At 41.2% G+C, this 12,295-nt stretch overlaps 1 protein-coding gene across 2 annotated transcripts in view; it reads right to left on the bottom strand.

The window, feature by feature from the left end:
• Positions 1–12,295, bottom strand: part of Rcd5 (microspherule protein Rcd5) — a 97,363-nt gene that overhangs the window by 56,688 nt on the left and 28,380 nt on the right. The window contains exons 3-4 of one of the 2 annotated variants that reach the window (XM_084591251.1): positions 3,975–4,090; positions 6–251 (exon numbers count right to left, since the gene is read on the bottom strand). In XM_084591251.1, coding sequence (XP_084447377.1) covers positions 6–251; positions 3,975–4,090 — 362 coding nt within the window. The remainder of the gene's footprint in view (positions 1–5; positions 252–3,974; positions 4,091–12,295) is intronic. The other variant, XM_084591252.1, reaches the window with a different exon arrangement.

Here is a 12,295-nt window from a genome sequence, read left to right as displayed (position 1 = left end):
CATACCTTTTTCCTCTCAGAATAAAGAGGCACAATGGGGTCCACCTGGCTGTTGTCTGAAAAGGTGGCAAGCACTGGTGCTGCACTTGAACTGCTGACAGGGGCCACACTTTGGGTCACTGACGTTGAGAGAGGCCCGGGCAGAGGCCGTGTCCTCGGAGTCTTGACAAGGCTGCTCTCAACAAGTTCATCATCGAACTTTTTTCGCTTGATGGAGCGGGATGAGCTTCGCCTCTTCTGCAAATGTTCAGGCTATAGTGGCAAACAGAGAAAGAAATCGGAAGCCTGGAAAACAAGTCTTGATCCTAAAACTCACGATTACACTTGGATACAAATATAAGGGTGCCCATTCAAGTTTCTACATTGACAATTTCTGATCCAATGATATTTGTACACAAATGTCCAATACGCAATTCCGCAACTGCAGTTGTAGAATTGTGTATCCCCAAAATCACACCTTCTCGAATAACCACGCTGTTGTTGACAACAGAAAGTTTCTTTTCACCAGTGCTTAACTTTTTCCTTACCATGCCACTAGACCTCAATCACTGGCAATCAACGAATTCAAAGTTCAAATATAGCGCCACCAGCGCTATTATGAACTGGCTACACCATCTAATTTGATCTTCGGACATATCAGTTTTTTTCTACTGGGCAGCAATTTTTGAAATGCCTTTGAAGTTGAAGTGGAAACAAGAATGCTCCCAACATGGATCCACCTCTGAACGGCTTACACACACAGAAAGCCTGTTGCATGCGATTCTGATTTCTCTAGAGCATTTTCATCGATGCATCCAAAAGCAGTAACTCTTTCGCAATCATACCAGGATCTTGACCATTACAGGCACGGGTGTGTAAATATTAGAAATTTCGAATATGGATTGGACGTGTTTGTAATTTGATTGGTATTTGATTTGAAAAACGAATATTCATATTTTTTTCCGAATATTCGAAATTACTGAATACAGTGAAAATTTTCAAATTCACTGTACTGCGCACTTCACCGCAATGCTTGGTCACATGGACCACACGGTAAAGCATCTTCAAAGTGTGACGGGGCCATTTTGTGAAGAGGGACCACTGCTACCACATTGCATTGTGAAAGGCGTAGCAGAGACCTTCTCGACAGTGTGCGCAAAGCGAACCACCTGATGAAACCAGGAAAAAAAACATCATTCTCACTTTGGTTTCATCTCAAACACAGAAAACCATTATGCAGGCGTTCATCAGATAAAATTACTGTGATGCAAATGAATTTCGGTAGTTGGATTTCGGTAGTTCTTTCAGGCCTATTCGATAATTAAAGATTTCAATTAATTGGAATAATTTTCTGGTTCCTTGAAGGCAGTTTTTCGGATATGATTCGAATAATAAATATATTAGATTCACGCTCGAAATTTAGAATATTTGCCCACCCCAAATTTAAACCATTTTCCAGTTTAAAGCTTTATTTTTGTGCAAATCAAGTTGAACATGTTTGGAAATACCACTCACAATTCTGAAAAAACAAGACAAACAATGCTTGGTATTTCTACACTTTGTTTTCAATGATCAGATATTTGATACTTGAAAGCATTTTTTTCACATTCGAACTAGATTTGTATTTGAAAATTTCAATATTCGCACACACCTAATCCCGGCTATGTATATTTTTGCGTGTTTCTAATATTTTTTTTTACTTTTCCAAGGACTATCCTAGTCAAAACTGACTATGACTGGAAGAATTTTTATCAAGCTTCTTCAGGACAAAAGATGTTAATGCAAGCATTTTTTTTTTCAGCCTAAAATTTACAGTTTTAGTTCAAAAAGAGTTTGAGCTTTAACTTTCAAAATTTAGCGGCCAGTTTTAGAAAACATCTTGAATACTTTGATTTATGATTTGGTTTATAGAGTTTAATGTCCCGAAGCGATTCACGCTACGAGAGATGCCGTAGTGGAGAACTCCGGATATTTCGGCCACCAGGGGTTCTTAAACGTGCACTGACATTGCACAATATACATGGGTGCCTTGTTTTTGCCTCCACCGAAAAATGGCTGCTGCACCAGAATTCGATCCCACATCCTTTCGCTCAGTAGTAGAGCGCCGTCACCACTGAACCACCGCGGTGGGGCTTGAACATTTTGTATGTTCCAGAGTAATTTCTTTTGCTCCAGTTGTCATCTAATAGATCCAAGGTTTTTTTCCTGTTCTTTTCGTGTTTGAGGATTTTTTTCTCCCAATACTGACACTAAGTGTTTGTCTTGAAATAAATGTTCTATTAACATGAATTCTATGCATTCAACGCATTTTTATGCACCATACATTTTGCAGCAAAATAGTTTGAGACCTAGCAAAAACAGTAATTTTTGCCATGGTAACGAAAGAGTTAAAGTCTGACTCTACTGGAGGATGATCTCTAGTGGTTACAGAAAGGAAGTCACTGGCAGCCTGCTTTGCACATCATTTTATACAATGGGGAGAAATCATTTTAAAGGTGGTTTTTTGCAGTGACCTGAAAAAAGTGGTCTCAACACTCTTCCAGTGGCCCGACGATATCTGATGTAGAATAGCTCTCAGTAAAACGAGGCCTCAGCATTTGTATATAATATTACTCGCAAAACCACTACCTTGTAGTGCTGATGACAGAGAAAAAGTCAGCGTTTCTGAACAGACCTAACGGGCTGCTGCGACGGAGACTTTGTAAACTTCTTTTGCAAATAAACATGCATTAAGTAAACTTTATAATAGAAGCGCTACGTTTAATTATACACTGAACATAAGGTCTGCCAAGTGGGGAAAAATAAACAATAAAATGGTTCCACAACTGAACTAAACTAAAATGAACTAGTTTATAAGAAAAGCAAGGCTGCTTTGTTTGACAGACAAGTACAAACTGTTCAACAATATCAATCGAGAATCAACAATTCCCTCAAGTGCCTCAACATGGTGCAAACCAGCAAAATCTGTGAGAGTTGGCATGTATGCTCTCAGATTTTAGAAAAGATGTTAATGAACTAAACTAAAATGCATTTCAAATGACAGCAGATTTACGTAGTTAATCAAATGTGAAGTATGTGTGCTAGTACACGTAATCAGACAGCAAGAAAGTGCATTTAAAGGTGAGCAGAAGCTGCTTCATGATACAGCAAGTTTATGGAGCACCATGCATACACGTCTGTTGTCTATCAAGGCTGAGGGGTGATTAACGCTAAGGGAGAGAGCCCAAAGTTGAGGGCACGCAAGCAACGCAACTGATCAGTCTGGAGTAACGTCACCACTTTCTCATTAGCACTTCAAGTCCATGAAGAGAGAGAAAGCGGCCTTGGTCAGATATTGGGGAAATTAGCGATTGCAGCCAGTAGTGCTACGCGTTAAAAAATGGTTGCCTGCTTCAGATTTATGCAGACCCTACATTTAAGCGCAAGGGGATCTCAGACCCCCTTTTTAAATACTGGATTTTGACCCACCCAAATCCACCTGACTAAGCTCTGCCTTTAACAACAAGCTTTAGGTGGTACTGGAAGCTGAAAATGATAGAAGTCCCTAGTGAAAGTACATTATGCGATGCAGTCAAAGCTCCTATTTCCTTCATTACCCAAATTCGAATTTTGAGAATGCAAATGTCCTTCACACTGACAGTTCTAATATTCCACCTTATTAGCCTAAACGTAGAAGGACTCTTGCATTGCTCTTGTATACTACCAAATATTTTCAACTGAACTTACCTCAAAAAATAAATATACCTGTTCACTCATCAAAATGAAACTAGATGTCTGTATCAACACAGTAAAAAAAAAAAAAGTACTAGCAAGCTGCTGCTAGCTGTACAGAGCATTTAGCCACACCTCTCAAAGAGCTACGTGAAACCTCAAAAGATCTCGGACGTTTGGTGCTTGTGATCCTCTGAACACAGAGACCACTTCGTGCAACATGAACATGCCTCCATGACATGCCAGTCATGCTGACAGAACAAATGCGCTATAACATCACCTTACCAAGTAAGTGCTGACCTTAAGGCTAGATTGGGGCACAGTTGGTGCAGGCCTAGGTGCCGATTCACCATCAGAATTTGAAAAGGCACACTTCAGGCTTCCAATTGTTGGTGGAGATTCTGAAACACAAATAGCACCATGTCATACAGTTAAAGGAAAACTCTCTCTCTAAACTTGGAGCATTCAAAGCAGCATTGTACCTCTAAAATCATTTTAGGAAAAAGAAAAAAGCACAGTGCAAGCTTTATTTGAGTCCTCTTCCCAAAAAAAGAAAGCTTAAAACCTTAGATGCAGAGGGCAGGTAAAGACTGACAACACACTGCAAGGAATGTCTAGATATTTTATTTCGGACAAAAGCAGTTAACAAATTTTACAGAACAAAATTGGCACACACAATTTCTCAGCATACAAAAAAAAAAACTGACCTTGGTAAGAAATAAAACCATCAACTTCATCAGAGAAAGCAAGCAAATATGTCCACTCATACATATGTACCTACTTGTAAACTTAACTGCAGATTGTACAGTTGCTCTCAGCATGACTTGCAATGCTCTGATGGCCACTTTATCCTGGTATGCACTGCGCAGCAAATTAATGTGCCATGTTGCGCAGTACCAGGCAAGCAGGCATACTACTGGGCAGCTAGCTATGTTCAGAACTCTGCAGCAGAGCCCGATTGACTCGCATTGCTTTCTGGCATGAACTCTTACCAAATAATGTATGTTACAAGTCATGCTGACTGCAACAGTACATGTACAGCAGGAAACACAATCCATGGCAAGGTACGATAAGAAAAACGTTCAATGAAGTCCAAGAAAGCTTAACAACCAAATTAGGAGTAACTCCAGATGACATGTACACCCTTCCCACAAGTACATACGCCACTTTTCCATGGTTTGTAGCAGTTGTGCCACTTTGATATCAAGCACCCATCAGTCTTCTACTTTTGTTGTGCAGCAAAAAGTGATAAGGTCAGCTCTCCTCTTTAGCTTGTCTAGAGTGTTAACCCAAGCACACCATGCTGACTATGAGGGAGGCACAAAGTCTGTAAGGCGCAGTACAAGCAATTTTGTTGTTGTAGAAGAATTTTTCTGAAATGAGTGAGGAATTAAGCTTTCATTATTTAGCTTATGGAATTCTCTCTCAACCGTCTTCAACCTGCACTTCCAGAAATGCTTCCAAGCTTACTGTGGAAGCTCCAGTTTCCCCACTACACTGAGAATTGATGCTGTCACCAACACCTGTGAGTGCCAGCATGGACCATCATGCCAATGGTTTTAAGACAAGATAACGGCAAATGTACAACACCCACGAAGTACGCAAGAAGAACTTACATTTATTCTTTAGTTTTTTGTATTCGTATGCATTTCATAACTTACTTGCAGCAGTGAGTGCACTCTACCCACTTGAATGTATTGATCCCCATATTAGGAAGATGCGAAGAAACCCTCAAAGATATGACATGGAGACTGCTCTGGCCACATAAAACTGGCCTGCGTACTTTTAGCAAAAGGTACACCACCACAACACCACACCGATTGACAAACACCTCTTTCAAAGTATGTGCAAGATTATGCAAACTGTGGTACTTGACTTGCACTGGTTCCTACTGAGATTGCAAAAGCACAACTTTCATCACTAGAAATGTGCAGCACTACCAAATTCGTTTACAAGGTCACTGTATAGTTTCTTATGTCTTTTACAAGTAGGAATATGCATGACCAGCTTTTGCTATGAAAAACTAGAAATGTTTAAGTTGCCTCACTCAAGCTTCATATTCACACTAAAAAATATTCAATGAAAACATACAAGTATCACATATAAAAGCATAAACTAAAATGAAAATATTTAGCACTGTTCTGTAAATATGCATATGCAAGAAAAAAGGCAGGCATTCAGAACAAATTAACAAAAGTTCAAGCACATTTGTCTCACTGAAATGGATGCTGCATACTGCCCCTGACTGGACTCCTATACTAACTTCATTAGCTTAACAGCAGAACTACAACATTTTTTGCCTTTACCTGCCAGCATACACTTTGTTCAACTAGGCCTGCGGACTTCATGCAATGGTACTACCATCTGTTGGTGATCAACTGAACCTGCCAAAAACGCTGCAATTAAGAGGGATGCATGTCACGGTCCGCTATGAACTAGGCAGGCAGCCACTGAGAGCATAGCTGCATGTGAGAAAATCTTAGGACTGAAATATTTAAGCACAGTTATTGTGCAATGAACGTGTTAAGCAAAAATTCTATAAATTGAGGATGATGTCCTGACTTTAACTAGAGGTCAGAAGAACCGTCGTGAGAAAAAGTCTTATGCATGAAAAGCTGCAAATAGGCTGTATTTATACAAAACAGCAACAGAGTTCTTGACTAGAGTTCTTCTCCTGATCATTTACACAAAGATGTAAGCTGCCTCCCAGTGTGCAAGATGTTTATGGCCTAACAGGTCTATTAAGTTTGAAATGGACAACCAAAACTAAAGTCTTCCGATTTCTAGTGAGAATTATTAGCAAGGCAACTGCTTCTCAAGCCCTTTAAGCAAAAAGCACAACGAATGCTGCCAAGAGCAAAACACTTGCTAACTTTGCCCCACAAGTGAAGTGCACTGAGCGTCCAAAGTTAGTTCTTGTTCTGACAAGCTGACAATGATTCTATGAAAGATCACTAGTCCTACATCAGGTAGCTTTAAATGTGCAAGCAAATATAAGTGGAAGCTTTTCATGCACAGAGCATCATTCTTTCATGGCTACAACAAGACGTTATTGTCACATTAGGCGGTGCATATGCATAAGGAAAGAAGAAGACCCTTGTGAGTTTGAGAGAAGACGACGTTCAACAGCATCGGCTGGTGCCTGCAGAGAACATCTGTTTGAAAGCCTTGTCTTCGGTGTCCACCCTCTGCTACAAGCTTAACTACCCCGTAACACCTTGGTGGAGGTGCGGGGTAGTTCAGCTTGTAGCAGAGGGCGGACATGGAGCTCCCCGCCAACTGCTCACCGACCGTGGCCGTTGCTTTCTGGCTCGTATAGTCGACGAGATCCTACGGCTGTGCAACGTTCGTCATTCTTTCACGACTGCCTACCATCCAGACGAACGGGCTTACTGAACGCCTTAACCGGACACTGACTGACATGTTGTCTATGTAAGTTTCTGATGACCACCGTGACTGGGACATAATGCTGCCATCTGTGACATTCGCTTACAATTCGTCACGTCACGACACTACCTGCTACTCCCCCTTCTATCTTCTATACGGCCGTGAACCTCTGCTTCCTTTTGACAGCCTGCTCCCGTCTGCCACCACTTCCAGCTCATATGCTCGTGACGCCATAGCCCGAGCTGATGCTGCCCGCGTTGTTGCTCGCAACCGACTCGCAGCCTCGCAGCACTCCCAGAAACGTCGCTATGATTCCTGTCATCGCAACACCGAGTATTCTTGCAGCTCTCTCGTGCTGCTTTAGACCCCAGCTCGCCGCGTTGGCCTTTCGGAAAAACTTTTGCCCCGTTATACAGGACCCTACCGTATATTACGACAAGTGACACCAGTGACATACGAAATTGCGCCCTTGCATCCCGTCCGCCATGCCTCTACACCACGCACCGAGACGGTCCATGTTGCACGCCTAAAACCGTACTACATGGACCCTGGTTTGGACGCTAGTACGCACCAGGACGGTGCTTTTAAGCCGGCGGGGTAGTGTCACATTAGGTGGTGCATACGCATAAGGAAAGAAGAAGAAGACCCTCGTGAGTTTGAGAGAAGACGACGTTCAACAGCATCGGCTGGTGCCTGCAGAGAATGTCTGTTTGAAAGCCTTGTCTTCGGTGTCCGCCCTCTGCTACAAGCTGAACTACCCCGTAACAATGTCGTTCCTCCTTTGCGTTTGGCAGTTTTATGAAAATTCACAGTTTACATGAGTGGCAAAGCAAATGATAAACATCTTTGTTTTAAAAAGCCTTTAATGTGACTCAGCACAACATTAACAGGGTGTACCATGTTACCTAAATAACAAGTGCAACTCCAAAATGTCAGTCAAAATTTCAGCCTCGACGAGGAAGGTAAAACCTCGACTGGCTTTATGAAGCCAGTCGTGGGCAAACCATACCTCTGCTGATTTGGAACAAAAGTATTATTTGTAAACTTTAAGCATAGTAAGGAGAAAGTAGCAACAGCTGTTTTACTTGACTGCCAAAAACATAACTTTTAATTATATTAGAAAAACAATTACAACAATATTGGCCCCGTCGTGTAAGCTTCCTATATTGGCTTCATGCCAAAGTGTGATAGTGCTACTGGAATGGCTCAAAAGCAGAAATAATGACTTGATTGGTTATTTGCGCTGCCTAACTTGTCACATGTGAAGATAGTGCCCATGACAAGACACTGTTTGAACACCTTTCTTCAGCTGATACCCTACAAGCCGTACTTATGTGACACCAATTGCAAGGCATGCCGATGCAGGCAACCATGTCATGCAACAGTATGGTGGATCTCATAATAAGCCCTGCCCCAGAGTGTGGCCAAGGGGTCTTTTGTTGGCAAAAATTTTATAGAAATGTGCCAGGTCATCTGGGCTGCAAGCAACCTTCAGTTTTCGTTTCCGACACCACAATGTACGGTGGTTGGCGGGTACATGGTTGCCATGCAGTTTTCTGCTGCCAGCCATATCCGAGAGTGAATGGGGTCTATATTTTCTTACTTCACAACATGCGATATGGCACTAAAAAACAACAGAATTCTTATGGCCCATGACTAGTGTTCCACATGACACTCACTGCAGCAGCCAGCTGCTTTTCAGACAATGTTTTAACATGTAAGGGCACATGCAATAGCTGCTAGATAGCAATTATATATAAGGTCCATAAGAATTATACCACACTTATTTGCACAGATGCAAAAATGATGGTGGGTCTATGTGTTTTAACGTCCCAAAGCGCTTCATGCTATGGAGACGCTACAGTGGAGGGCTCCGGAAATTTTGACCACATAGGGTTCTTTATAACATACACCGACATTGCACAGCACATGAGTGCCTTGCTTTTCATCTCCAACAAAGATGCAAAAATGAGTTTACAAGGTTAAGCTATCATTAAATTGACTAAGGAGGACGAATGACCACGGTAATCTATGATGAAGACAGAATGTAGTGCAAAACAGAAGGGATGAAAGCATAAGCACTTGTCTACATCTGCTTCTTTTGTTCGTATTCTTGCTGGGTAATGCTACAGTCAAGCAACAAACAAGACTTTGTGCTTACAAGTAATTAAACCTATCACTTAAAACACATTCTGGGAGCTGCATAAGATATCATCATCATCAGCAGCAGCAGCAGCATCACCCTGATTATGCCCACTACAGGACCATAGTCTCTCTCCCATACCTCTCCAACTAATGCAGTCCTGTAAGCTACGGCCATGTTATCTCCACAACCTTCCCAACTTCATCCACCCACCCCAAACACACATAGGGCTGTGCACCTACAACTAGGTTTGCTCATAATACAGATACAGCAAGAAATAACCTGCTTCTCAAAAACGAAAAAAAAAAAAAAGAAAATTAATAAGGCAGAAAGATGCTGTCACGCAATTACAAGTGCATAAATGAACAGAAAACTAGTGTTGCAAAATGTGGACACAAATCTGTTTCAAAAGAACAAGGACACAATGGACATAGTAATGAAAGAATGATGCCATGCAGGCCCCTAAACTGTAATACAAGAATCAAAGAGTTAAGCTTTAAGGGGGCCTTCTTTCATTGAATAATACAATGTTTTTTTTCTTACACATGCTAAGCATCACGTAATGCGGAGAAAAACTTTTATAGACCCTCTCAGCATAACTAACAGGTGTATAATACAAATGTACAAAAAAAAGAAAAATCTTGCGAAGATCATGTACAATTTGATATGGACGGCAAACCAATTTTGTCAGTACACACTGTTAAGAGACCGACAAACCTCAGGTGATGAAATACAGAGTATCTCGGTGATATGAACCCACTTGTTTTCGAAATGATACGCTTCATAAAATTCCTTGGCCGGAGTGCCTTGTGTACACTATGCAGAATTTTGGATGTCACGAACACTCTCTGGCGCCACTAACTAGTCACGATCCGAATGCATGAACCGCCACTGCAGCTTTGAGCCTTACACGTTGCCCCTACACTGCTAGGTCTGTGATTGCCAGTCTGACTGTACGCTTGCGACAATGCATGGCCTGCAAATACTTGACTCCACGATCACTGGTCATGCTGTATGTGCAGAGAGCAGCCTGTGGTGGCGCGTGGCTAGCACATTGCCAACGCCATGATCATATGCTGCCCTGTACACTTTGCAAATAATGAGTTGTGGCCATGCAGCCGTAAATAAGACTTATGAGCTGCAAACAGATCTGCACGAATGCCTTTCTCATGCTTCTGTGCACTGATTTTTATTTGTTAGGATGATGTGAATTTTTCCGCGACCCCAAGAGATTCGTTTCACCAAGATTCTATTGTAATATTTCATAGTTCAACAGCAATTACAGATTAAAAGATAATCAAAATAAATAAAGCTGCTTGCATTGTAACCCACTGAAAGCTATATGCGAAAATCTCCTTTCCTGAAACAAGAATAAAAACAGTCACCAGTGACACCTGGTAGGTGAAGTTTAAACAGCCATAAAATGTACACTTGCACGCTCACACGGGAAAAACTCCATAAATTCAAATGTAACAAACTTGGAGGTGAAAAGACATTCATATACAACTGTCACATGGCAACAAAGCAGTAATCAGTTTTCTGAAAACTGTCATTGTTCAGCTTAGCACAGCCAGAAGCCATCATTGAAAGGGCTTTTCATTTCAATGTAAAACAGTTTCATTTGGTTCTTGCAAACCAAGAAGAATTGGGTACATAAAGCTGAAGACATCGCAAGGGAACTATTGGACGCTTTGTACTTATTTGAGAGCGGTGTTCAACTGCTCCTTATTTTTCTTTTAATGCTATTTTATTTATGGCATGGCTTGACTTCAGAATAAGTTCAAAAACTGCCTTAGGAGCCAGAGGACAGAAGACCAATAGTGTCTCAAGCACTATACATGCTAATAACATACTACTCCAAAGTCAAAGCTGTGGTATTCAGGTGGCTTTTGTGATGTTCGATCAACGCTTATGCAAGAAAAACTCTGAGAGGCACGAAGCGCTGCCAATGTATACAGCAGTGTGTAACATAAAATGTTTGTGATAAATGAGACAGATCAAATATATGATTCAGTAAACAGCTGCTTGGTGCAGCACGCTATTTTCTGATAATAAAAACTGCAAAAACAAAATGCACATAAGAAAGCAGAGTACATACAGTACAATATTTTCTAGGCTAATCCAGGGGCTATACATGTCTAAATGCAATTTTGCATGGTGCAGACTATATCATCTGTTTTGTAGGTGCCCTAGCTAACTTGAGTCAAGGGCTAAAAAAATACAATTTAGAGTCAGGTTAGGGAAACCTGCTGCATGTTGCTGGCAGGCACTTTGTGCACCACAGGCCATTTTTTGTTTTGCCATTAATTAAGGTTGTTAACCTAAATTACTAAATACTCACTTTAGACAAAAAAAAAAAGGGATTTGTAAAGTTGAAGAGCGCCTTCAGAAACATCACTTCCATTTTCAACAAGGAAAGTCTCACATGTATCCTTTAATGAAAAAGCACAACTTCATGGGCTAAATAAAAAAACCAGGAGGTATGGAGGGTAGCCTCTACCTTTAAAATTTGACCGTTCCTCTTAAAATTACTTTCCTTTGTGTTTGCTAGCGATAGCAAAAATAAACTATGCCACACTTGTGCTTTCACACATTATACTAGGTTTAGCCACATTATACCTCTGAAAGTTTTTTCCCACCTCTGAAGAAAGCTCATGAAATATAAAAAAAAACACACATGACTAGTGTATTAGCACACCACTATTGTACTCCTCTCAACCGTGGTTTCAGCCACAACTCAGTGACACCATTACAACGGTAGGCCGAAACGTTGGCAATGGTTTTTTTTCGCCTGTATCAACTAGATGGCGTGCATGATGGTGCAAGAAGCAAGGAGCGCTTTTGCAATGGCGATGTAGTCCCAACCTGACAAGATACAAAGATGGCGAGGTTGCTATGTAATTGAGAAGCAAAACAGAAAACAAAATGTATAATTTTTGTTGGCGGGGGATGTTGGCAGCAATGTTGTCGCTTCCTAAAGAGGGTTTTGAACATTGAAAACAGTGGTCAGGCAAAGTCTGTCATGTGCTCTTGTTATGCCAATCACATGTGAGATAGAAGTTCTGGTGGTTTTTAG

Source organism: Amblyomma maculatum, chromosome 1, assembly GCF_055883805.1.
Source record: "Amblyomma maculatum isolate TAMU_Amacu chromosome 1, ASM5588380v1, whole genome shotgun sequence".
NCBI classification, from domain to species: domain Eukaryota; kingdom Metazoa; phylum Arthropoda; class Arachnida; order Ixodida; family Ixodidae; genus Amblyomma; species Amblyomma maculatum.
This window is presented reverse-complemented; position numbering and strand designations above follow the sequence as displayed.